Raw genomic sequence first — 26,445 nt, 5'->3', positions numbered from 1 at the left:
TGTCCCTCAACTGTCCCTGGGTGCTGCAGACACCACACGTTTCCTTGGAGTTTTCAGTCATCTCCTCATGCCTCCTGCACAGGCCCCATCACTAGAAACCTCCCTTCAACCCCACCTGCCAGTCTTAACACCTCTTTTTCTCATCTTCTACCCAGGGTCCTGAGTCTGCTGACATTGCACTAGGCACACCCCCATCCATCTCAGTGGCCACTGTCCCCCTTCTCACCGACCCAGAAGCCTCTTTCTGAAATGCACATGGGCCCTACACCTGCCATGAGGCACAAGGTCGATGTCAGGTTGCTGACTGACCCCAGGTCCCCCATACCCTCCTGAATGCTCCAGACCTAGCACGGATGAGGTCCAGGTTTGCTTGTGCTCATCTGAGACGGGCAAGAAATGTCAGGAAGTTGTACATAAGAAGTACAAGCAACTCCCACATCTTGGATGCCCAATGCTGACATCTTCCTCCTCCTCAATCTCTTGGAGTGTTCCCTGTCTATCCGTACAGGGCGCAGGCTTCTAGGACCCAGTGCATGGCTATTAATTTCTGAAATCTGCCTCCCCAGGGCCACCATGCCCAATGCAGCCCCTCCTACACCCTTCTCTCTACCCCTCCCCTTGGGGAGTCTCCTCAGAACCCAAAAACTAGAAGGGAGTCCCAAACAGCTTCTGCCCTGGACTCTGCAGTACAAACCTCTGTGGGGCTGGAAAATGTAAGTGGCAGGCTGCCTTCTTGGAATGGGTGAAGGAAAGACAAGGCCAGAACAAAACGCAAATCAATATTGCAATAAATTATCCTGCCTCAGCAGCGAGATCACTTTGGCTGCTGAGAGGGTGTCGTGCGGGAGACCCTGCTCGCTGCACCATTTGTCGTGCGGGGAGGCCTGCAGGGTCTCTGGTCCCGCTCCCCACATAACGCAGGATATGGTGAGGCCAAAAAGGAACACCCACGGAGCCATAGGTAGGGGAGTCATACCACTATGGTCTCACTGGAGGCTGGGTTCACTGGACGTGCGACCTGCTGTCCGTTTTGTCTGCAACCCACCGACAACTCTCTTTCACTCTCCTCCACTCTCCTCGGCTCTCCTCCGTAGCCGCAGCAGTTATATTAGCGGCTAATTGGCTAACTGGCTACAGCTGACAGCCAATCAGCCACAGCTGACGGCCATCTACTACCCGAGCCAGCACTCCTCCACGTGAGGCCGAGAGCCTGTAAACTACTTTCTGGGGCTCTGTCCCCACAGAGGGGCTGGGAACCTGGACTGAACCTGGGGATCCCAGCGTCTGGAAGGGAGGAGGTGCTGGCCAGTGTTGGTCTAGTCTGGAAGTATGCAAGAAGAGGCTGTCCTCCCGAAGACCTTTATTCCAAGGCTCTCAGTTTGGTAGTCTGGGGGATGTATTTTGTTTTGTGCATATAACTTACTTTAATTTGAGCCAACATTTACTATGAAATAGGCTTCTTTGTAAAATCTAGCTTTTAAAATTGGCCTAAGAAATCCAGTCTAGCAACTCCAGCCTCTGTTCTTGCGTGCCAGCAGTAGAGGGCGCTCTCATTGTCCCTTCAGCTGTGCATGGGCTCTTTGGTTTGCTTCGGTCCTCGCCACTCCTGATTGCCCCCACTTTCCTGATCATAATAGAACACACTGCTCTGGATCCTCACTCCTTCTAAATAGGCAAAATCAAAGAAAGACTTATTTTTCTTACAATCAACCTGCCTCACGGATTTACACCACCTGCCTTGGCCCGGTAGGCATTTGGGTTTGCGACATCCTCCCAGCACTTTTCACAAGCCCACCCATTGAGTGCTCAGGCCTCTCTCTGTCTCCAGCCTGCTCCTTCTCCCCGTTTCAGCTTGGCTCCCGCCTTTGGCTCCGTCCCTCACCCATGCCCCTAACACGGGTGTGTCTTTCTGGTTTGACTCTTGACTTCTCTTCAAAGACATGGCCACAGCTCTTCTCCCACTGGTGTGGGATATACCAGCTGGACCCTGGAGGCCTGCCACCAGCTTTTGTCTGCCAGCCAGTGCCCTTGACTGGGCTTCCCATGATCCTTCCTCAAAGGAGTAAATGCAGGAAGTTCAGGACTCTCTCAGCTGCAAGTGACAATAACACAACTCAAATCAACTTACACAAGGAAGAATTTCCTGACGCACATAAATGAGATGCATCTCAGCCTCCTAAGGTGGTCCCGGGTGACCCTGCCTCCTGGTGTTCATGTTCGCTCCCCTTAATTGTGGGACAGACCCAGATTCAGTTACAAACAAACTGTAGCTTCTATCTTGGATGTGTGCTCTCTTCTGTCTCCCAGATCACTTGTCCTGGGGAAGCGAGCTGCTGTGTGGAAAGGCCCAAGCGGTGTGACAGGGAACCCTCAGTCCCGCAGCCCAGGAAGAACTGAATCCTGCTAGCAGCCACCTGAGTGTGTGGGCACTGGTCCTCCCTAGGGGCCTGCAGATGAGGCCACAGCCTCTGTCTTCAGCTGGCCTGCAATCTCATGACAGGCCTAGAGCCAGAGGTACCAATCTCAGTGGCTTTCAGATTCTTGGCCCACAGAAACCACAAGATAATAAACATTTAGGGTGTTTTTAGACTGTAAAGTTTTGGAACAACTTGTTATGTAGCAGTGGATAATAGACAGATCTGTTGGTAGGCTGGCCTCAGGCCTGGGTGTGTGAGGACATGAGAGTCACTGTCTCTCCAGCTCGGGGCTCTGCTCTGTTCTGTGCCGGCTTCTCCTCTGTTGGGGCTGTTCCCATGGTAGGAGGGGGCAGCAGCTCCAGGCTCACTGTCTCACACCTTTCCAACTCCTTGGCCCACTCTGGTTGGTGTTCCCTGAACCATCACAGTGCCAGGAAGATGCAGAGCTGGGATGGCCAGGCCTGAGCCCTCTCACCCCTGAGCCTATAGTCAGACCCAGATTAACAGAGGAGATGTTTAACAAAGGGGGACTGGGCTACTGCTGTCAAAAGAGCAAAGGTAGAAGTCACTGTAGCCCACCAGGGCACTGGAGGTGACCAGACTACAACTGTCCAAACACGTGGAACTTAGGGCAGGCGGGGCCACCATGTAGCATATTCTGACATTTAGGCTGGGGGACATGGCTCCCTTTTCTGGAAGGGATCTAGTAAGTCTGTTGAGCTGTACAACAGGCCTGTGGAACAGGCGGAGTGGCCCCTCAGGGGGATCTGTGGCCAGCCAAATGAAGGGGTCATTAGCAGCCTTTGTGATGAGCCTCTGATTTGGACTTGGGCTGGCAATCTTAAGTTTGATGGGGTGCAACCACAAGGCCCCAAACTCAAGCACTAAATCTAATCCACCCATAAGAGTCTCTTCCTTCTCATTCCACCTAAAGTCCACTCCCTAGAAAACAGATCCTTTCGCTTGATCCCTCCGTTAGTGCTGTGACCTCTCAATGTTTTTTGGAGGTAACTACCACCTGGCCGGGACAGGGGCTGACCTGCAGGGGTCTGGTTTGGATGTGATACAGATGCCGTTCCCTTCCTCAGCCCCTCCCGTATCAGCAAGGGTGGGTGAAGTTATGCTGCAGAAACAAACAAGCTCCCAATCTCAGCAGCTCACAATGAAGATTCACTTCCTGTGCAAGCTCTATGTTCAGTGTGAGCTGACAGAGGACTCTAGTCTCATTGTCACGCAAGGCCTGGGTGACAGAGCAGCCACCACCTCAACGTTGCTGGTTTACATGCCAGAGGGAGAAATTTCTAGAGGGTCTCATGGGGGCAACTAAATGCTCTGACCAGGAAGAGACACACATCACTTTGGTTCATAGCTTATAGGCCAGAGCTGGTCACATGACCCCTTCAGTCACCAGGGAGGCAGGAAGTGCCCCTCTCTGCCCCTCCAGCTACCTCTGGGTTGTCCACCTCTGTGCCAATGTCCAACAGGTCCTGGTCACCAGACCTCTTACTCTGGACTATGACTTATTTCATTAGGACTCACTGTATCTTTTTATAATAGTTAATCTCATCTCCCAGGAGCAGTTGGCTCTGTGCTTGGGACTTGGGAACTGGTCTGCCACCATGCGGTCATTGACTTGGGTAATGCATGAGACTCCTGGCAATGGCCAGTCCTCCCTGGCCTCAAATTGTTCTTCCGCTTTGTGGAACACGCTGGCTTACTAACAATACCTTAAATCTACTCTTGCTGCTTATCCACACGAGGAGAGATGTGTGGCTATGCTTGATGGATATGTTTACGAGAGAAAAGAAACAGAACACCTTCGTCCATCTACCGAGGGGTGCAAATCTCTACTTTACGGGCAGATGTGCCTTTAAGGGGAAAGATCAGGCCCAGGATCCTTTCCTTGGAGAGAACTTCTTTGGTGATGAGCGTATATGGTGAAAGCAGAAACCAGACGCCTCGTGCGAGGCTTGAGAGAGAAAGGGGCATGTGCCACTTGAAGGAGCTTTCCTTTTGAGGTGCTTTTGGTGCATGTTTTATTTGGGGAGGCAGTTTAGGGCAGGAGATTGAATATAGACTTTGGTTTCACACTTCCTGGGTTCAGATCTCAACTCTGCTTTCTAGCTGTGTGATCTCGGGGAAGTTACTTGACTTTCCACAGCCTCAGTTTCCCTCCTGAATGCCAATGGCACAGCCGTGGCCGTCGGGTATGTGTCACCATACAGAACAGTGCATGCCTGCTCCTCCCCAGGGCTCCTGAGGGAATCAGCTCTATGTCCTGTTGTTCATGCGACTCCTTTGCTGGAGTTTTTTCCCTCTGTTGTGCTGTTTTCTGTAAATGTCTTCAAACGGTGAAAACATAGTGTTCTCTCTGCTTCTCTGGGCTTGCACACCATGTTGGGGTTTCTTTCTCCCCTGCCCTGGACCCTGCCCGAACTGCGAGCTCTTCGGGTGAGGCCCACATGTCCTTTGCCTCCTGTCCAGGGTCTTTACAGAACAGGTGCCTGAAAGATAGCAGGGAGCCCTGGAAATGGCGTGGGCTGAATGGACTATTTGAGGCCTTAGATGACCTCAGAGCTTTGCTTCCACATCTCACTTGAAAACTGGGCAGTGACTTTACGCAGAAACTCACCCAGGTGTGTGTGACCAGGGAGCTAAGAATGGAACCAAGTGAGAGGCAGGTCCTGAGAGGGACTGGTCAGGGGCCTTCATGCCACCTGGACTAGCTCCCAGAGGATGGGGTCTGTCAACACTGCAGCCTGCTCAACCCCCAGCTGGTCACTAGACACTAACCCCTCTTCCGTCTCTTCTGCTCCTGCAGTCCATGAGCCTTATTGAGATTGGGAACCCCTCTCAGAGCCTGGAGAATGTCTGTCGCTGGGCCTACCTCCAACAGAAGCCGGACACAAGCCATGATGAATACCACGATCATGCCATCTTCCTCACACGGCAGGACTTTGGGCCCTCAGGCATGCAAGGTAAGCCTCACTCCTGTGGGGGCTCGGAGAGGAGGGGGCTGGGCATGAGCCACCAGCTCTATACAGGTCCTGGAAGCCTTGGCCCAGGCCAAGGAAGAATGTCAGGACAGGGGGGCTGTGGCCACCTTGGCCAGGTAAGGGCAGGGGTCAGCACCAGTGACCCTGGGCTCCCCAAAACCACCAGGGCCTCTTCCATTTCCCTCAAGAAACCACATCCGCCAGGGAAACAGTGGAGATCAGAAGAACAGGTGGTGAAATGGGCAGTCTGGGGCTGGCAGTCCAGAGACCAAATAGGACCTGAGGCTGGATTTCAGAGCTGTTTGCTGCCCCCAGGTTTTAAAAAATGAATTTGAGTAAGTTTTCAATCATTAAAAGTTTAAAGATTTTACTTAAAAATTCAAACTAAGTAAAACTGACAGATCTAGAAGAAGAAACTGACAAGTCTAAAATCATAGTTGAAGATTTTAATGTATTTTTCTTAGTAATGGAAAGAACAACAGATAATAAAATCAGTAAGGATAAGGATTTGAATTAAACAACAGGACCTAATTGATATATATAGGACAATACACCAAACAACTTGAGAATACACAATCTTTACAAGTACACATGAAAATAGACCCAAACAGACTAGGCTGGGCCATAGGGAAATGTCAATAAAATATGAAAGATCAAAATCACACAGACTATGTTCCCTGACCATACTGGAAAAGAAAGATAACTTGAATAATTATGAATACCTGGAAATTAAACAATATACTCATAAATAATCTATGGTTCAAAGAAGAAATAACAGTAGAAATTAGAATATATTTTTAAGCTGAATGATAATGACAATATGACATATCAAAACTTGTGGATGTAGCTAGCACAATGACTAGACCGGTGTTTATAGTCTTAAGATCCTTTAGAAAAAAAGGCTAAAAAATCAATCATAGAAACATCTATATCAAGAAATTTGAAAAAGAACAGAAAACTAAACTCAACAAAAACAGAAGGAAAGAAATTATGAAGGTAAGAGTTAAATGAAAAACAAGAGTGCAGTAGAGAAAATAAATAAACCAAAATTAGCTTCTTTTAAAAACATGGATTAAAACTTAAAAACGCCTAGCAATACTAATTTTTAAAAAAAAAGAAAGAAAATACAAATTAACTAAAATCACGAATGTAAAAGGGACATCATTACAAATTTTACTTTAAAAAGATAAGATAATGAGAAGGTATTTTGAACAGTTTTGTGTCAATACATTTGTCAGCGTAGATGAAATGTGCAAATTCCTTGACGAAACAAAATCTGAGAAAAAATAGAAAATCTCATATCAATTAAAGACATTGAATTTAATTAATTTAATTAAAAGCCTTTCTTCAAAGTAAACTCCTGAACTTGACAGCTTTGCCCAAGAATTTTTCCTAATTTTTGAGGAAGAATAATACCGATCATATACAAATTCCTGCAGAGAAAAGAAGAAAAAATTTTCCAACTAATTTTATGAGACCTGCTAATATTGAAACCAAAATCTAAGACATTTTAAAAACAAAATTATAGGCGAATCTCTCTCATGAATACAGACACAAAATCTCAAACGAAATATTAGCAGATCAAATCCAGTGCTATATCAACAAAAAAGTGCTATATCACAATAAATTTTAATTTATTCTGGAAATACAAGGTTGGGTTAACATTTGAAAATCAATCATTGTAATTCACCACATTAACAGAATAAACAAGAAAAATTTATAGGATCTTCTCAACTGATCCCGAAAAAGTATCTTACAAAAATGTATTTATGATCAGGACTAGAAGAAATTTCTTAATGTGCTAATGGATATTCCCCCAAAAAAAGCTATAACCAACATCATATGTAATGGTGAAATGTTGAAAGTGTTTCCTCTAGGCTGAGAATAGGTCCAGAATGCCTGTTATCACTACTTCTCGTCAACAGTGTAGTGGAGGTCCCAGCCAGTGAAATAAGACAAGGAAAAAAAATAAAAATATAAGAATCAGAAAAGAAAACATCAAACTGTCATTTGAAGATGATAGACTTGTGTAGATAGGAAATCCAAAAGAATCTATAAATAAATCATTAGAATTATTAAGTAATTTTTCTGGATAGCACATCAATATATAAAATTAAATTTTTGCATTCTAACAAGCAAATTAAAAATTAGTACCACTTACAATAGAATAAAAAGCAGCAAATACCTAGGAATAAGTCTAACAAAATATGTTCAAGACCTAGACCAGAAAACTGTAAGCCATGTTTACAGAAATCATAAAAGATGGTCACTGACGGGGTATGCTATGTTTATGGATGAGGAGACTCACTACGGTACAGATACCAGTTTTCTCCAAACTCCAGTTCAAGTGCAGCTCTGGCAGAATGTTTTGAGGGTATTGACAAGTTGATTCTAATGTTTATATAGAAATGTGATGGGCAGAGAGAATAGCCAAGAACAATTGAAGAAGATGATCGAAGTATTCAATGTTTATAAGGACACAATAGTGAAAAAGTATAAGGTTGATGCAAGGATTAAATTTTAATCCTTAAATTTTAATGGGTCATTGGAACAGAATAGAGCCCAGAACTGAACTTATGCATGAACTCTTGATTTATTGCAAAGGTGGCACTGTAGAGGGCAACAATGGTCTTTTAACAAATGGTGTTGGATCAAATGAGTATCCAAACTGGGAAAAATGAAGCCTGACACTCCTACTTTGTTTACAAACATCATATTTGTGGATGTTTTAGATCTTAACTTAGTGGATTTTAGATCTACATATGAAAGGTGAAATAATACTTATAGAAAATAATATAGGCTATCTCCCTATTTTATGAGCAAGAGAAGATTTCTTAAAACAAAGATAAAAAGCACTAATCACAATGGAAAAGATAAATAGTCCCACATTAGCATTAAAAACTATTCTTCATTAAAGGCATCATTAATCCATTAGGGAAAAATATTCATAATACATATACCGTATCTAATAAAGAACTTATATCTGAAATACATGAACTCTGACAAATTGATAATAATAATGATAATAGTAATCAAACAACCTAGTGGAACCATGGGCAAGAGACTTTACCAGGCTCGTAACAAAACATGGATGATCTGTAAATATCTGAAAAGGTGCTCAAGCTCAGTAGGCATTAGGGAAATGCAATCAAAACCACAATCAGAAACCGAGACACACCTAATAGAATGGCTAAAATAAACAAGACAACATCCTGCATCTTGTTGAGGATGAAGATAGGCAATTCTCGTACTTCCCTGGTAGGAATAGAAATTGGTGCAACTGCTTTGGAAAATGCACTGCTCTGCTCCCTTAACCGATTCTCTCTGCTGACCACTTGCCCATATTTGCATAACTAGGGAGACTTCTCAAGTGATGCTGGTCAGGTTAAGATTAGTGAAGAAGATTAGTTTACGTTCATAAACCATCTCTGGCACCAGAGTCATTCCCTTTGCCACACTGATCGGCACTCCAACAGGACACGTGTGGGAACAGAGAATATGACTCTTGTCCCACTGGTCACAGAGCAAGGGTCCTAGTTGATGTTGGTGCTTCTTCATGGTGATGGGCTGTTAGCGTCACTTCAAGCCCTACAGTGGTGTGGCCAGCTGATGACGAGTAGAGCACTGTTGGCTGTGTGGTCCCCGTGAAAGCTCTAATGTGAGCACAACTGCACAACTGTTCCATACGAGAGGAAACTGACAACTCTTATATTAAGTGACCGCAGCCTTCACTTAAAATGTGAAGAGATTACCAGACATTAGAAAAAAAAAATTATCACAAATATAGACCAAGTTGGAAAAGAAAAATCAGAAAACTGACTCCAGAGGAAACAGATAATTTAGAAAATGGAAAATAATCTTTTAAAAAGTAACATTCCCAGAATTTTTGGGAAAATACATCCATCAACCCAAAACAGATTGCTGGGAAAAATTAGAGAACAACAAAGACTTTTTAAAAATATTACAGACAAATTAAAAATATGGAGGATAAAAAAGAAAATTCAAAAGCTGAAGTAAAGGGTCAAGGGCATCCGAAAAGATTAAAATATGAGAGAAAAGTTAGGCGATATAGACAATTCAGGAGGTACAATATGTATCTAATAAGATTTTCAGAAAGAGGAAAAGAACAACAGCAAAATAAAATAAGAGGGAAGGGTATAGAGAAAAATACAAAGATACTCTTTTAAACCTTCAAATTGTAAAGGCCCGGGTGGTGCTAAGCAGGGTGAGTGAGAAATACTTGCCTGGATACATTCTGCACGCTTTGCATACAAAGGACAAAGGGAAGAGCTCAAAGTTTTGCTCTGGCACATTGATTCAGGAAGGATCATCTCAACATCCACAGAACAAAAAGTACTTGAAGATACAGATTGTCCAGTTTATTCAAAGGGGGAAAAGACAGTGGTTAGATTACTATTGATTAGATTACAACAGTTAGATTACAGGCAAGTCTAAAACCAGCACACACCCACCACATTCTTCCCTTCTTCTCTACTTTTTTCTTTGAACAAATTGCCTTGGGATCTGCCCATGGGGTCTGAGGGGAGTGAGGCGAGGTCAGGGTTCTGAGAGTTGGGGCTCCTCACTTTGCGGGCCTCTTGGACCTCCAACTGTCATAGCAGAGGCCTCCTGTGGCACACGCAGCTCTGTATGCACCTCTTTATCTTGTCCAGGGCCAAATGACGGCCCCATTCTCTAGTTTTGCTCAGTTTTAGGCTGCCCAGCCCTCCCCCTCCCTGTCAGTGGGCATGCGGTTGGTTCTCTAGGCTTCCCTGGGACATCTGAAGAAACCCAGTGACCAGGTGCAGGCTGGCAGGGGCGCCTGTTACCTGGGAATTCAGTGTATCCTTCAAAGCCACTTGATTGGGCATGGGGGTAGTTGGAGGGTCTCTCTGCATCCATGTTAGGGAGATGTGCCTGCGGCCAGCACCCCTCCCCACCTCACCCCTCCTCTGGGAGCACCTTCCCCACATACCCCTGGAGGAGGGGAAACCTTAGGCACCATGTGGCTCAGAATCTTCTCAGCCGGAGCCCAGGGTTGGCTGGCTTGGCTAAGGGCTCCAGGGGCCTCGCCATCCATAGCTGGGTGCCCTCAGTCCACTTGGCTTGTCCTCCCCCTCTGTGTGGACAACAGGACAGTGTGGCATTCTGGCTCTCCTTGCCCACTCTGCCCCTGAGCAGCTTTGGGGCCCACCCTCACTGCAGCCCCTTGTGCCTTCTGGAAGTGGGTTTTCCTGGGGTCTTACAGTGATGCCACGGGGCATCTAGGGAAGGCCTTCCTGAGGTAGGCTCGGCGTGTGATGCCAGGCAGACCAGGGGCCAGGTGCCTGCAGCAGTGGGAGGAAGTGTGAGAGCAACATACTGTCTATAGGCCAGAAGGTCACTCAGCCAAGTGGGAAGGTGGGAAGTGGCTGGAAAGAGAACAGCAAGTGGGAGGCTGCTGGAGTGACAGAGTCCTCCCAGGTGAGACCTGAGCGGCAGGGTGGACACTGGTGGGCAGGACTGAGGCCTGCTGCCCAGGGTGTGAGCCTCCTGAGCTGTGCCAGCCAGGGGCAGTTCACTGCTTGTTTGTTTTGGGGATGGTGGGGGACATTGGGGCCAGTACCCCGTTGCACTCAGAGTTCTGGACCTGGGAGCTGGAGCCACCCTTTGTCTCCTCCCAGGCTATGCTCCTGTCACTGGGATGTGCCACCCCATCCGCAGTTGCACCCTGAACCACGAGGACGGCTTCTCCTCAGCGTTTGTGGTGGCCCACGAGACCGGCCACGTGTAAGTGGCCTCACCATCCTTGTTGTCTGGGGTTTAAGGGCTCTAAGAGGGACACATCCCATATGAAAAGCACTGGGATATGATGTCCTGTCTTCCCAGCACTGCCCAAGGTCCACTTTCTGTTAAGGAAACATATCAAAGAATGGGCCAAGTGGGTGCTGGAGGCCTTCCATGGATTATGCCATTGTAGACCCCCCAGGGGTCCCTATCCCATTTCACAGATGAATAACAGCTCTGAGGGAGGCTTGCCCAGGAGCAGAGAGCGGAGGTGGAGTAGGCGTGCCCCAGGCACCACCTGAATCTTGGGGCTCTTTAGCCACTGATGAGAACCCTCACAGGGCCCTGGGTCTGTGCAGGGAGAATGTGGGGTGGGCGCTCGGAGAGCTGGGTTGTGGATGCCTGCGCTTCCATTGTGTGCTCATGCCACAGCGCCTGCTCTTGCGCGGGGACAGGACACTGAGGGGCTGCTGCTATGCCATCTCCCCAGGCAGCCCCTGGCTCTAAGGCTCTGGCTGGTGGGGGATCGGTGCTGCCTGGTGCAGGCAGGTTAGTACAGCAGAGGTCCAGCGGCCTGGCAGGGGCAGCTTACGGGGCTGTCCTGGCTTTCGGGTGGGGAGAGCTGACAGTAGGCCGGCTGTGGGCCAATGAGGCTGCCTTGCCCCCCTCCCCCACCCCTCCTCCTCTTCACAGGCTGGGCATGGAGCACGATGGGCAGGGCAACCGCTGCGGTGACGAGGTGAGGCTGGGCAGCATCATGGCACCCCTGGTGCAGGCAGCCTTCCACCGCTTCCACTGGTCCCGCTGCAGCCAGCAGGAGCTGAGCCGCTACCTGCAGTGAGTAGCACCCAGTGTCCCCCCAGGGCTACTTGCAGCTCTGGGCTCAGCCTGCATGTTCCCATGGGCTGGCCCAGCCTGAGCCCCCTGACCTGGGGTCCTCCAGACCAAGGCACAGGAGAGGGGGAAGGAGGAGAGCAGTGCAGGGTGGTGTGGGGGATCCCACTATTGGGGACACCTGTAATGGACACCTGGGATTGGGCAAGCTTTCACCAAGGACCAGGTATGCAGCAGGGAAACTGAGGCAGCACAACTGAGAGCTGAGTGGCAGACAGGCCCAGCACCATGGCTCCACAAGGGGCCTAGGCTGCCTCATGGACTGGATGGCCAGTCCCGCTGAAGGCAGCTTGCAGTGCCCACGTGTGTCCTCACAGCTCCTACGACTGCCTACGTGATGACCCCTTCGCCCATGACTGGCCAGCGCTGCCCCAGCTGCCCGGGCTGCACTACTCCATGAACGAGCAGTGCCGCTTTGACTTCGGGCTGGGCTACATGATGTGCACTGCGGTGAGTGTGGGAGCTGGCACGCCGGGGACATGTGGGACAGCCCCCCAGGGTGCAGCATCGCCCTCCGCACCCACTGCTTCTCACCCAGTCACAGCCAGTGCCTACCCAGACAGTCTAGACTTGGTCCTGGGTAGGAAGGGCTGTGACCCGGGGACCAGCAAGGGGTGATGGGGGCCTGGTGAGGCCCCTGCATGGCCTGCAGACTTCAGGAGGGCTTCTCTAGGCGGAAGTGAGGTGTAAAGGCAGGGGCAGAGGAGAAGGCATTTCAGAAGGCATGAATCACAGGTGCGAAGGAGGGACATAGCAGATGAGCTACCAGCTGTTCCCTAGGGTAGAGTGCCAGAGCTGTCAGCAGGAACACTGGTTATCAAAATTGAGTGTATCTGCTGATCCAGGCCCACCCAGTGTGAGGCAGTGTGGCAAGAGCTTTCATGATTGTTAGTGTCTGATTCAATGACCATCTCATCTGCCTGTAGGAAGTAAGCAGAATATTCCCATTTTACAGATGAGGAAATTGAGGCCCAGAGAGGTTAGGTAAACTGCCTAAGGCCACACAGTAAGCAAGTGGTGGATTCGAGTACTGATGCAGGCTGTCTAACCTCTTGCATGACAGCTTAAGGAATGTGGTGGGCAATGGGGAGCTCTGGAATGGTTTGAAGAAGGGTAGTGGCATGGCCAGGTCTGAGTTTCAGCTGTATTTCTCAGGGACATCCTGGAGGAAGAGCTATCAGAATAGAAAGCAGAAAGCTCAGGAAAGAGGTGACTAAGCTCCAGAGGCCCTTAGGCTGGAGCAAGGGCAGGGACTGTTGGAACAGAGGGGATGGCTTCAGGAGAGAGTCAAGAGGTGGAGTCTACAGTAAGGGAGCAGCAGATGCCCTTAGGGCCCTGTAGTGACAGCCCCTCCTGACCACCAGCCACTCCTACCTGGGCCAGAGGGATGCCCACCCAGCCCTCATGCCAGGTAGACTGGCTCCCAGTTGTCTGTTCAGGATCCAAGCGAGGTGCAGCTGCCCAGGGCAGGAGGCTGGGGAGGCCCAGTAGCCCACAGGGACTCAAAGTAGCAGCTATACATTCGAGGTTCTTATGGCCCCAGCATCATGTGGAGCTTGTGGCACCTGCTAGCCACATAGGCCTGTCACAGGCAGCCAAGCCATGCCTGGCTCCACAGCTGTCCAAGAGGACTCTGGGGGTCAGGTGGCACCCAAGGAGGTCCCCACCGTGGGAGGCACCCCGGCCAGCTGTTGGTGCTCTTTTCCAGTTCCGGACCTTCGACCCCTGCAAGCAGCTGTGGTGCAGCCACCCTGACAACCCCTACTTTTGCAAGACCAAGAAGGGCCCCCCCTTGGACGGGACCATGTGTGCTTCTGGCAAGGTGAGTGAGGGCAGAGGACCAGTCCCTGACACGCTCAGATCTCCAGGGTCAGTCCCTTGAGTGCTTGTGGGTGGGGCTGGGGGCCTTCTCAGCCTCCCTCCCCCCTCTCCTGCAGCCTTCCCCTGCCTTCTTTCTAATAACCCCCACATGTGACAGCTTCTGCCCTTGTGCCTCCCACACACTGTTTATTCTGTTGGAGCAAACCTGATGTCTCAGAGATCCTCACTGTGCTTTAGAACCCCTTCCTCTGAGGAGCAGCTTTGGGGTTCCAGGGGCCTTCTGTCACTCCTGCACCGTATGGGTCACCTCACCTTGAGACCAGCATTGGGGTCTCACTGCGACTGGGTCCCCAGCATCAGGCTTAGTCTCTTCATCCCCATACCTCAATGTTTGCCCCCTGGCAGGATGACTTGTCCCTGAAGGTCACTTTGTGGCTGCCCACCAGCATATGCCACGGGCCCAGGCCCACTTCCCACTCTCCAGCAAATCTGCAGAAAGGTTGTTCTCTCCCAGTACGTCCACACCTAACTCTATGCCTGATTCTCATTGGCTCAGATGAAGTCTCACACCCACTCCTGGGCCAATCACTTGCTGGGGGCTGGTTTATACAGATGAGCCTCAGCCTGGGTCCCAGCCCACCAGGGACCCAGCCCAAGGAAGCTGTGCAGACCAGACCCCCACCTTCCCCCTTGCGGGCTGTGTCCAGGAGGGGCTTGGACTCCAGCACAGGTACTCAGCACCAGGCCTAGAAAGTCCCCAAATCAGCTCAGCCTGAGGTTCCTCTGGGTAGGTCTCAAATTCTGCTTAATTTTATTTTATCCCTGGCAGAGCTTCTTAAAGCTACAGATTCCCAGGCCAACCCTTGAAGATTTTGGTTTGGGATAAGGATCAGGAATTGTTTTTGTTTTTTATTTTTTTCACTATGGTAAAATCCACATAACATAAAATTCACCATTTTGACCACTTTAAAGTGTACAATTCAGTGGAGTTTAGTACATTCATGATGTGCATTCATCACCACAGTATAGTTCCAGAACTTTTTCATCACCCAAAAAGAGACTCTGTTAAGCAGTGACTCCCCACTCCCTTCCTCTGTCCAGCCCCTGGCAACCACTAATAAGCTTTCAGTCTCTATGGGTTCACCTATTCTGGAATTTCATGTAACTGGAATCACATAATATGTGGCTTTTTGTGTCTGGCTACATTCACTCAGCATGTTTTCAAGGCTCGTCCGTGTTGTGGCCTGTGTCAGGGCTTCGTTCGTCTTTGTGGCTCAGTAACATCGCACTGTCTGGGTGGATCACGTTGTGTTGATCCCTTCGTCCGTCGATGGGCATTTGGACCGTCTCCGCCTTTTGGTTTTTGTGAATGTGCTGCCATGAACATTCACCAGCATGTGTTGTTTGAAGTCCTGGGATTTATATTTTTAAGAGGTGCCTAGATGAATTGGCTGTGGCCCCAGACTTGATGAACTGTTAGAAGTTGGAAGTGGGACGTTGGTAGTAAAACACCAGGTACCTGGTAGTGGCAGAACTGACCATGAAGCCTTCCTCCCACAGGAGCTTGATGAAGGGTACAGGACCTCGAAACGTTTGCCATAACCCCAAAGGGGGGCTTAGTACAGTCTGACCTGCAGGATGAGACTACTCAGCATGGCTTCCTACCCTAGGCACCCCTCCCAGTCCACCCTGAGCAGAGAGAAGGCAGATGGGGGTGGGTGCAGGCCCTGCACAGGTGTGCTTGCTCACCTGGGGTGTGTGGCTGGCCTTCACCCATAGGATCCTGGCCACGGGGAGAATATGGGTCGAATGCCTGCACCCCTAGCTAACTGGACCCCTTCTCTTGTGGGTGGGGGGGGTGTCTGGTGAGGAAGGAGGACAGATGTGGCCCAAGTGCCCCTTCCTCACAGAAACCACTGACCCAGCCATGGCCCTTCACTCTTTTTGGTGGCAGGAGCCTTTGTTAATTTAGCCCAGTAAATACAATTGCCAGTTTCGTATTAAAAACCAGAGCTGTGTTGATTAAGGGGGCAGCGCTGGGGCTCGGTTCAGCCTGCCCTGGTTCACAAGAGCACAGGTTAGAAACTGTGCTAAGCCAGGGATTCTCGGTGTGTGGGGGGTGTGGGGGAGAGGAAAAGGGAGAGAGGAGGAGGGAGTGTACTTCCTGGGGGGGCCTATCAGAAATTCCACCTGTGTGCATCTATAAGTTTCAATACCTTAGTTACTCTTGCAGTGTAATTTTGTATTTGGAAGGTAGTCATTCCTGCAAGAAAAGCCACAGGGGCAAGGAGAGAGGAGAGTGGGGAGGGAGTAGGGGTCAAGTCTGGCCCAGCTGGAGAAATAACAGATCATGTGGGGCTGTGCTGAACTCAGCTGTCCCCCTCAGTCCCTCTTTGTCCCTGGGTCCCCCAGCAGGGTCACAGCCTGGGATTGTCATTGTCCACACTCCCCAGCGGGCCATTCCGAATACATTCTCCCCTCTCCCCTGCGCTCACATCATACGCCTGTTCATGCAGTTCTGTGTGCCCAGCGTTTCCAAGGCACAGAACACCCTGTATCTATTTTCTATCCATAGAGATGACCCAGTGAGAAGGAGCAGGACATACACATGAGCCCTGTCACTTCATGGCTCACTCACTGTGGGGCCTGGGAGGCAGGGGTGTCGGCAGCACCTTTGGGGTTCAGAACCCTGTGCCTCAGCTGGATGAGGCGGTGAGTGAAATCAGCATGCTTAGAAACCAGGGCCAGTGCGTGTGCAGCTTTCTCGTGGAATTGAGTTTGGGGTGGGTGGGTGTGGCTGAGAGCGGAGAGATGACCTGTTGTCCTTGGACAAAGAAGTGGGCAATGGACCTGAGGGTTAGGTTGGGGAAGCTCCAGGTCCGTCAGTTCCATATCCATCTGTCCATTTATTCATTCACTCACTCATTCCATGTGTCAGGCCCACTCCACCTCCATCGGACCTGCTGTCTGTGGGGGTTGCCTGTGGATGTGAAGTGACCATGGTGACATGGAGGTGAGGACAGGGATGCAGAAAGGCCTCTTGAGTGTCTCAGGGAGACTCCGGCCAGTGATCCCAGCTGACGCTGACGGGTGGAGAGAAGTGGGAGCAGCACTCCACGTGGGGGGACTGCGCTGGGTGGGAGCAAGGCCAGGATGGCTAGGAAGGGTGGATGAGATGAGCATGGTGTTTGAAAATTGGTAAAAAGCTTCAGGTAGAGTGACGCCAACAGATCACGAGACTACTGCCATTGAAAAGAGAATTTGTTCCTCACAGATCCCAAAAGGAGAGTCCTACCCTCACCCTCTAACACACCATGGGATGGGGGAGGGGACTACCAGGAAGCATGAGGGTGAATCAGGAGGCAGAGGGAGAGGGGACCGTGGCTTCCACAGGAAGAAGCAGGTGAGGCCAGGTAAGCCGGCTTAGGACTGGCCGGTGAGAATGATTTCAGTGGGCTCTGGGGCATAGGGGCTGCCCTAGTCCTCAGCACCTGTGTCTGGGTGATTAGGGGCAGAGGCCCGGAGTGTGAGAGTCTGTAAAGGAGGTGGTTGGGGTGGGGCTCTGGATTGGGTGGTTTGCGTGAAAGGCACGCTCTCAGGTTAGTTGTTTATTATCTCCAGGAATTGGCTGACCCTGGCAGGGGCAGTCCCTCCAGAGTCAGCGAGGCCCCAGATGTCACAGCGTCAGAATCCAGACAATGAGAGACATGGCTCCAGGTGGCTGGTGACAGTGGGAGAGAGGGGAGGACTGGTTGGACTAAGGTAGCACTTCCTGTGCCTGCTTGGTGTCCTGCTCTGTCCCGGGTGCGGGAGAGGGGCTCAGCTCTGCTCTCAGGCGGGCATGCGCTGTGGCCACACAGCCTGTGCGTGGATACTCCGGCGGCAGGGCCAGGCCAAGCACAGGGGGTCCTTCCAGGTGGCTGTGCCCTCCCTGCCTGAGCCAGTGTCAGGGCAGCAGGCAGGGTGCCAGCCCAGCTGGATCTAGGATGGCTCCTGCCTCAGTGTGTCTTGGTGGAAACAGTCCTCCCTGTGTTCTTGCATTCACAGGCAGCATCTTGGGGAAGCAACAGCCACCCTAAGTTTTTATGAACTTTCCAGAAGGACTGTTTCAGAGATGCATGCCTGATGCAAAGACCCCTTGATGCCTTTGTGTTGTGCTCATGTTTCCTGCACAACTGAGATTTGGCAGGCAGGCATAGTGACAGGGACAGCCCAGGGTCTCGGTAGAGGAGTTCAAGTCCTGGGTGCCTCCTTCCTTACCTTGTGACCTTGAGCTGTCCTTTCCTCCTTAGGCAAGTGACCTAAGTGCCCAACTTGCTTATCTTCACATCCCAGGCTCTTGGCACAAGGTACCTACTGGAGACATGCTGGTGGGTGGAGGACGGAAAACCAGGACCTCAGCAGTTCAGATGCTAAATGGGTACTTCCTGAAAGAGAAGCTTCTGCTTCTCAGGCTTTCAGACCCACCAGACCATGTTCCCGGCCCTACCTAGGTGCATCAATGCTCTCCAGGGCACTTAGGCCATGAGGCAGCCCTGCTCAAATTTGTCCCATGGTTCTGTGATGGGCTCCAAATTCATCCAGGACACGTGACTTTGTGCTTTTAAATGTTTAAGTCTCTACTGGATGACATATTTGTAAGCATTTAAACATATGTTATGTAGCATTTAAATAACATTAAATATGTTTCTTTTATAGTAACACTGAGGTACCAAAGTATGAAATTGTTCATTCAAGGTAATTGCACTCTGTTAAACACTCAGAGTCATCCAGAAGGAAAGAAACCAAATGTTAGAGGGGCAGCTTCTGTGTGGTGGAATTAGAGTGATTTTCCTTTCTTTCTGTTTTGCATTATATGTGTGTTTTCCTCAATGCACCTGTATTGCCTCTGTGCATTGGATCCAGTCTGGGGGTGGTATTCCACAGACCAGATAGGGTGTCCTGAGTTGTCTGGTGCCCAGCTCCCCATTTCTAGACTGGGGACCAATTTGTCCAGTGGGGCTAGGGGGACCACTGTGTGGCCTTCTCCATCCTCCTTGCCCTTGGTTCCCATGGCAACCAGCAACATAGAGGCCTGGGCCCCAGTCACAGCCTTCAGAAGTGCCAGGAGCACTTGCTTACTCCCTGTCCTAGTCAACTTGGGCTCTACAACAAAAATGCCACAGGCTAGGGGCTGAAACAGCACCCATTTTCTCCTCACAGCTCTGGAGGCTGGAAACCCAACATCAGGGTGCTGACATGGTCAGGTTCTGGTGAGGGCAGCAGACTGGCATCTTCTCTCTGTGTCCTCACATTTTGGAAAGGGAAATCATCTCTCTCATGTCTTCTTACAAAGGCACTAATGCCATTCATGAAGGCTTCATCCTCACGATCTAATCACCTCCCAAAGGCCCCACGTTCTAATACCATCACACTGGGGATTAGTCTTCAACATACGAATTTGGGGATGCCACAAACATTCAGTCCACAGCATTCCCTTACCTGGGCACTCTTCCTTGCCTGCCAGCCCCACCTTGCTCTACCACCTGAGCGACACCAGCCAGAGTTTCTGTGCGGTCTTCCCTTCCCTTCCATGGTTGAGTGAGGGGCACTTCGGGTGAGAGATGAGATATTCGTGGCCCAGGAAGGATATGCCCAGCATCACTGGTGGCCTGCGTCCAGGCCTGCCTGACCCCAGGTACTTTGTGACTATTTGCCGGCCACGTGCCCAGTGCCAAGCCTGACTGGTGGAGCCCTTGACCACTTGCTCAGAGCCCAAGAAGGAGAACCCAGAGAGTGGCGGCCTCTGCAGTGGCCCCGTGGGCTCAGCCTGGTGCAAGGCAGTTCTGGGAGCACTGCGGCGGAGGGAAGGGTGAGAGGCCTATGTCAGGAAGAAGAGGCGAGATGGGCTCCCAAGCAGACATGAGCTCAAAGGTAGGGAGGCCAGGAAGGGCCTGCCTGAGAGGTGAGAGCCAGGAGGGGTGCGTGGAAGTGCCTCAGGCATGGAGATGGGCACACAGCTCTCCTGGAAACCGGCTCTGAGACAGAGATCCCATTGCAGGCACTTTCCTGGGGAGAATGAGGCATTAAACAGCCCTGTGCTCACAACATGGGACTCAGCCGACTGTACCAGGAGCTCTGGGCTGGGCTGGCCTTTCAGAGTTGTCCCCAACCTTGACCAGTAATGGGCTATGGCTGTCCCCAGGAAAGGGACATGACCCTGGGCTAGGCAGCTCTCTGGCTGAGAGCATTTCTGGGAGAGTGACTCAAGTGTCAGCCGCCAGTAACCAACACACTTTGCAGCTAAGGGAGTGAGAACCTCGGTCCTGCGAGGTGGGGGTGGGGGTGGGGGCGTCTCTTCACCGTGTCCACTGTACTGTGGGGAGGGAAGGACGTGGAGACCCGGTGCCCCCTGAGCAGAGACACTCTCAGAGGGAGGGAGGGCAGGAAGAAATCACAGTCTGTTCGGTGCCTGGTGTCGTGGGCGGCGGAGCCAGGCCAAGGGGCTCGTCTTCATCTTGCAGCAAGGCGGTGGCACAGGTCTAAGAGGGGAGCAGAGCAGGATTCACCATGAAGCTTATGATGTGACAGCTTCGAGGCCCCTCACTTGCCTAGGCGTTTTCATAAATTTTACAAAAGTAAGATATTTTAAACATAATCAATTAAGATCATTTTTCTTTTCACTCTGCCTTCCCCTGATACACTTCTAGTGTTGGCTCGCATGAGAGTGGCTACAGGTGCCTTGTGGCTTTGACTAAGGAGAAATTGGATTTGGGATATATTTATCGGCTTATTCACGTGGTTCTCAGTATCTCTCATGTATAGTTAAATTACTATATTTGTCCAGGTGTAAGAATAACTTTCAGAAAAACTCCTACCGCCACTGCCAAGTCACCATGACCACTGCAGAATGGGTGCTGTGTGCAACCCATTCTCCTGAAATCAGTGGAGAAAAGGTGTCACAGCTATACCCAGGGTCATGGATGCCTCTATATTTGCAATAGTTATATTTTGGGGAGGAGGTTTATCTTATAGGTGGGATATTTTAAACACAGATCCAACCTGGATATTTGTTTACAAAGGCTAAGTGTATCAAGATGGTCAGCTTGTCTGAAAGCTGTCCGAACCCTCAAACATATGTATTACAAAAAATAAGGGAAACCTGAATGCAAATGGAATACAAAGAGTTTATTCAAAATGTTGATTAAGCTTCTTTAATCCACCAGTTTAACTGCAATCTTGAGAGTCATTTTGGAATGCTTCAATAAAATAAGGGAGAGACTACGCACTTCTGATTTGGATATATGAAGTCTGACAATTAAGTTCACGAACTCATCCTAGAAAAAGTGCTACATAGCTCATTGCTGAATATCACTATGGTCACTTTCGAAGAACTCCCCTTGGGAAGCTATGCACCGATGCCAGCACCTAGTCCACCCTTTTTCTGGAATGGCCATCAGAGCTGTCATCGTATTTCTCTTAATGTCCTGAATGTCATCAAAATGTCTTCCTTTCAATATTTCCTTTATCTTTGGGTGAAGATAGAAGTCATTGGGGGCCAGATCAGGTGAGTAGGGAGGGTGTTCCAATACAGTTATTTGTTTCCTGGCTAAAAACTCCCTCACAGACAGTGCCGTGTGAGCTGGTGCATTGTCGGGATGCAAGAGCCATGGCTTGTTGGCGAGAAGTTCAGGTCATCTGACTTTTTCACGAAGCCTTTTCAGCACTTCCAAATAGTAAACTTGGTTAACTGTCCAGTTGGTACAAATTCATAATAAATAATCCCTTTGATGTCAAAAAATGTTGGCAACATCGTTGCAACAAGTTCGAAAACTTAATGATCAGCTCTCATATGTATAAAGGTACCTTCTTTTACCATTTTTGAATTTACGTATTAAAGAAAATTCAGATAAAAATTAGTGGAAACTAAATAAAAGTTTTTAAAAATTAGTAAAGAAATCAATAGAAATAACTCTGACTTCAAAAATGTAATTACAACCAAAGTTTCAGATCAAACCAAAAGCAGTTGTTCACTAAGAGGAAGAGATAAATATCAAAGAGAAGTAACAGACAGGCTCTTGAAACGCTTGACAAATCAATGAAGGGGAGTGAATCCAATGAACACATTGGAAAAGCCTTTCAATTTCTTTCGGATTTGACTGAAATGTTGACAACATCAAAGATGATATGAAGCTCAGATTATCGCCCTACAATAAGAATGTCGACAACAACACTTACTGAACACTGAGGAGTCAAAGAGCATTAAAATCAGGCTCTGACCAAGACAACGTGAGATGCCCTAAAATCTACATCAGTAAGCAAAATGGATGGTAGTTTTTCCAGGTTTGATCATTCATTGTAAATGCTCACATGACATCACCAGTAACTTCTCTAAATTATCGATAATAAAAAAAAATTCCCCCAGCATGGTGGAGCAAGGGCTGCCAAGCTGCAGCACACAGACCGCTCCCACCTGCTCCTGTTTTCCTGTTTCCCTAACAGCTTTATTAAGATGTTATTCACATTTAAATTCACTCATTTAAAATGTACAATTCAATGGTTTTCTGTATTTTCATAAAGTTGTACAACCATTACAACAATCAAATTTTAGAACATTTTTGTCACTCCAGGAAGAAGCCCCGTACCCATTAGCAGTCACTCCAATTCATCCAGCCCCCTATCCCCAATCCTAGGCAATCACTAATCTACTTTCCACCTCCAGGGATTTGCCTCTTCTGGACATTTCATATAAATGGAATCATACAATGAGTCTTTTTGTGACTGGCTTAATTCATTTAGCACAATGTTTTCAAGGTTCATCCATGTTGTAGCCTGTGTCAGTACTTTATTCCTTTTTATTGCTGAATAATAATCCATCGTATATACTGTGTTTTATTTATCCATTTATTGGCTGATGGACTTTTGAGTTGTTTCCACTTTTCAGCTATTATGAGAAATGCTGCTATGAACACTTATGTACAAGTTTTTGTGTGGATGTGTCATTTTTCTTGGCTACATATCTAGGAGTGGAATTGTTGGATCTTATGGTAACTATGTTTAACATTTTGAGAAACTGCCAGACTTTTTCCCAAAACAGCTGCATCTTTTACATTACAAGTAGCAATGTACGAGGATTCCAATTTATCCACATTGCCCAAAAAACTTTTTATTGTCTATGTTTTTATTATAACCATCCCAGTGGATTCGAAGTGTGTTATCTCATTGGGTTTTGATTTGCATTTCCCTAGTGACCTGTGATGTTAAGCATCTTTTCATGTGCTTAATGGCAATTTGTATGTATCTTTTTGGGGGTAAATGTTTATTCATTACCTTATTTTTGAGTTATTTATCTTTTTATCCTTGAGTAAGAGTTACTTATATACACGTAAGAGTCCTTTACATACAAGAACAAGTATACAGGCCCCTTATCAGGATTATCAGATATATGGCTTGAAAATATTTTCTCCCATTCTGTGGGTAGTCTTTTCACTTTCGTGATGGTATTATTTGATGCACAAAATTTTTTCATTTTGATAAAGTCCAATTTCAATATTTTTTCTTCTGTTGCTCAGGCTTTTGGTGTTCTACATAAGAAACCATTGCCATTAGGTCAAGAAGATGTATTCCTGTGTTTTAAGAGTTTAGCTGTCATGTTTTGGTCTTTGATCCATTTTAAGTTGATTATTGTGTATGGTGTGAGGAAGGGGTCCAATCTCATCCTTTTGCCTATGGATATCCACTTATCTCAGCACCATTTATTGAAGAGACTCATCTTTTGCAATTGAATTGTCTTGGCACCCTTGTCAAAAAATCAGTTGACCATATGTAATGGTTCCTTTCTGCATTCAGTTCCATTCCATTGATATATTTGTCTATCCTTATGCCAGGGCCACACTGTCTTGATTACTCCCACTTTTCTTCTTCAAGATTGTTTTGGCTGTTCTTGGTCCTTTAACTTTCTGTATGAATTTTAGGAGCAGTTTTTCAATTTCTGCAAAATTCCAGCAGGAATTTTGATAGGATTGCACTGATTCTATAGATCAATGTGGGATGTATTGCCATGTCAGCAATCTGATCCATGAACATAGGATGTCTTTCCATTTACTTAGATCATTATTTTCTTTCAATAATGTTTTGTAGTTTTCAGTTGTACACTTCTTTTATTTAACTTATTCCTAAGGTTTCTTTCTTCTTTTTTGATGTTATTGTAAATAGAGTTGTTTTAATTTAATTTTTAGATTATTCATCACTAGTTTATAGAAATACAATTGATTTTTGTATATTGACCTTGTAACCTGCAACATCACTGAATTCATTAGCTCTAATAGTTTTTTTTTTGTAGATTCTTTAGGATTTTATATATAGAAGATCATGTCATCTGCAAATAGAGATAGCTTTCTTTCTTTCTTTCTATTGTGGATGCCTTTTATTCCTTTTTCTATCCTGGCTGGAACTTTTAGTACAATGTTAACTAGACGTGGTATGAGCAAGATATCCTTATTTTTTTTCCTCATCATGGGGGAAAGCATTCACTCTTTCCCCGTTAAGCATGATGTTAGCTGTAGGTGTTTCATAGATGTGCTTTATCAGCTTGAGGTAATTCTCTTTCATTCCTAGTCTTTGAGTTTTTGTTTTTTTTTTCCATGAAAGAATGTTAGATTTGCCAAATGATTTTTTGAGTCTTGAGTTGATAATATTGTTTGTTCTTTATTTTATTGATATGGTTTATTACACTGATTGATTTTCAGAGGTTAAACCTTGCATTCATGGGATAAATCCCACTTAGTCATGGTGTATAATCTTTTAATATGCTGATATATTTAGTTTGCTAGAACTTTGATGAGGATTTTTACATCTATTTTCATAAGAGATATTGGTTTACAGGGTTTTTCTTTTATTTTCTGGTGATGTCATGGTCTGGTTTTGGTATTCAGGTAATACTAGCGTCATAGAATGAATTTGGGGGATTTTTCTTTTATCTTCTATTTTTTGGACAAGTTTGTGAAAGACTGACATTAACTTTCTTTAAATGTTTGGTAAAAATTACCAGCGAAGCCTTGTGGATCTGAGCTATTGTCTGTGGAAAGTTTTGAAATAACTGATTCAATCTTTTTACTTGTTATAGGTCCATTCGGATTTTCTATATCTTATTAAATCAATTTTGATAGTCTGTTTTTTTAGAAATTTGTCCATTTTCAGCACTCTGTTTTTTTCATGTGGATTTGAATTATTCTTTGGGGTCACTTGCTTTCAGCCTAAATAACTTCTGTCAGTATTTCTTATACACATATGGCAAGTCAACCAGCAATGAATTCTCTGTTTTTGTTATTGGAAATATTTTTATTTCACCTTCATTATTGAAAGATAGTTTTGTTGGCTATGGTTCTTGGTTGACACCACAGCCCCTGACCTTCATTATTTCTGATTAAAAGTCAGCTGTTATTCCTTGTACACAATGAGTCATTTTTCTTTTGCTGCTTTCAACATTTTTTGTCTTTCAACAATTTGACTATAATGTGTCTGGGTGTGCATCTCTTTGCATTTATCCTACCTGGAGGTTTTTACATTTCTTGGATGTGTAGGTTAAGGTTTTTCATCAAGTTTTGGAAGTTTTCAGCCATTGCTTCTTTGAATATTTTCTGTACCTTTCTCTGTGTCCTCTCTTTCTGGCACCTCTACTATGCACATCTTAGTGGACTTGATGGTCTCCCATGTTTCTCAGAGGCTCTGTAATTTTTCCCTATTCTTTCTGCTCTTCAGATTGCATAATTTCTGTTGATCTGTATGCAAGTTCATGGGTAATATCTTTCTTTTTGCTCTGTTAAGTCTGTTAAGTTCCAACATCTGGGCCTCCTCAAAGATACATTCTATCACCTGCTTATTTTCTTGTGTATGGGTCACCCTTTCCTGTTTCTTTTCATGTCTCAGATATTTTTGTTGAAACTGGACATTTTAGGTAATACATCGAAGAAACTCTGAATGTTGATTGACCTGGACCTTGTCATGCTGTTGTTTACTTGTTTATTTGTTTAGTGACTTGGCTTGACCATTTGAATACATTTTACTAGCCCTGCAGTGTGCAGCTGCTGATGTTGCTCCTCAGAGGTCACAGCCTTGAGCTTGTGGATAGTCACTCGGATCACACAAGTGCCCCTCCCCCCACCCCCCAAAATGGGACAGCCAGGCTCTCTCTTGTCTCTTTCTCTGATCTTTCCATTAAGCTTCTGGCTGTTCTGCCTCTATTGGTATCAACCCAACTGTTAACTTTCACTAGCTACTTTCTGACTGCTGCATTGTTTTTGATAATGCCCTGGGGTATGACTTGTCTACACTATGACCCAGTTAAATTCTGGACTCTTCACAGAGGCAGGTTGTTGCCAGTCTTTGAGGCTTGCTCAGACCCCAGGAGGGCTCTTAGCTGTCTTTTTCCTGCTTCTCTCTGTTACGGTTCTGTTTGGTTTACTATTTTATTTGCTGCTGCTAGTATCATTGAGCTACTGGCCTCCTCTTAATCGCTCACTACCAAAATTTCTATTGTTTTTGAAAATGCCCTTAGGCATAAATTTTCTCAT

The 26,445-nt window shown here is 47.2% G+C and overlaps 1 protein-coding gene across 3 annotated transcripts in view; it reads left to right on the top strand.

Annotated features, from left to right (window-relative positions):
• Positions 1-26,445, top strand: part of ADAMTS2 (ADAM metallopeptidase with thrombospondin type 1 motif 2) — a 245,741-nt gene that overhangs the window by 185,914 nt on the left and 33,382 nt on the right. For 2 of the 3 annotated variants that reach the window (XM_074312148.1, XM_074312146.1), the window contains 5 exons: positions 5,239-5,395; positions 11,077-11,182; positions 11,873-12,016; positions 12,370-12,523; positions 13,782-13,895. In XM_074312148.1, coding sequence (XP_074168249.1) covers positions 5,239-5,395; positions 11,077-11,182; positions 11,873-12,016; positions 12,370-12,523; positions 13,782-13,895 — 675 coding nt within the window. The remainder of the gene's footprint in view (positions 1-5,238; positions 5,396-11,076; positions 11,183-11,872; positions 12,017-12,369; positions 12,524-13,781; positions 13,896-26,445) is intronic. The other variant, XM_074312147.1, reaches the window with a different exon arrangement.

This window comes from Rhinolophus sinicus, linkage group LG10, assembly GCF_036562045.2.
Source record: "Rhinolophus sinicus isolate RSC01 linkage group LG10, ASM3656204v1, whole genome shotgun sequence".
Lineage (NCBI taxonomy): Eukaryota > Metazoa > Chordata > Mammalia > Chiroptera > Rhinolophidae > Rhinolophus > Rhinolophus sinicus.
The sequence above is the reverse complement of the archived record's forward strand: the minus strand, read 5'-3'. Positions and strand labels throughout refer to the sequence as shown.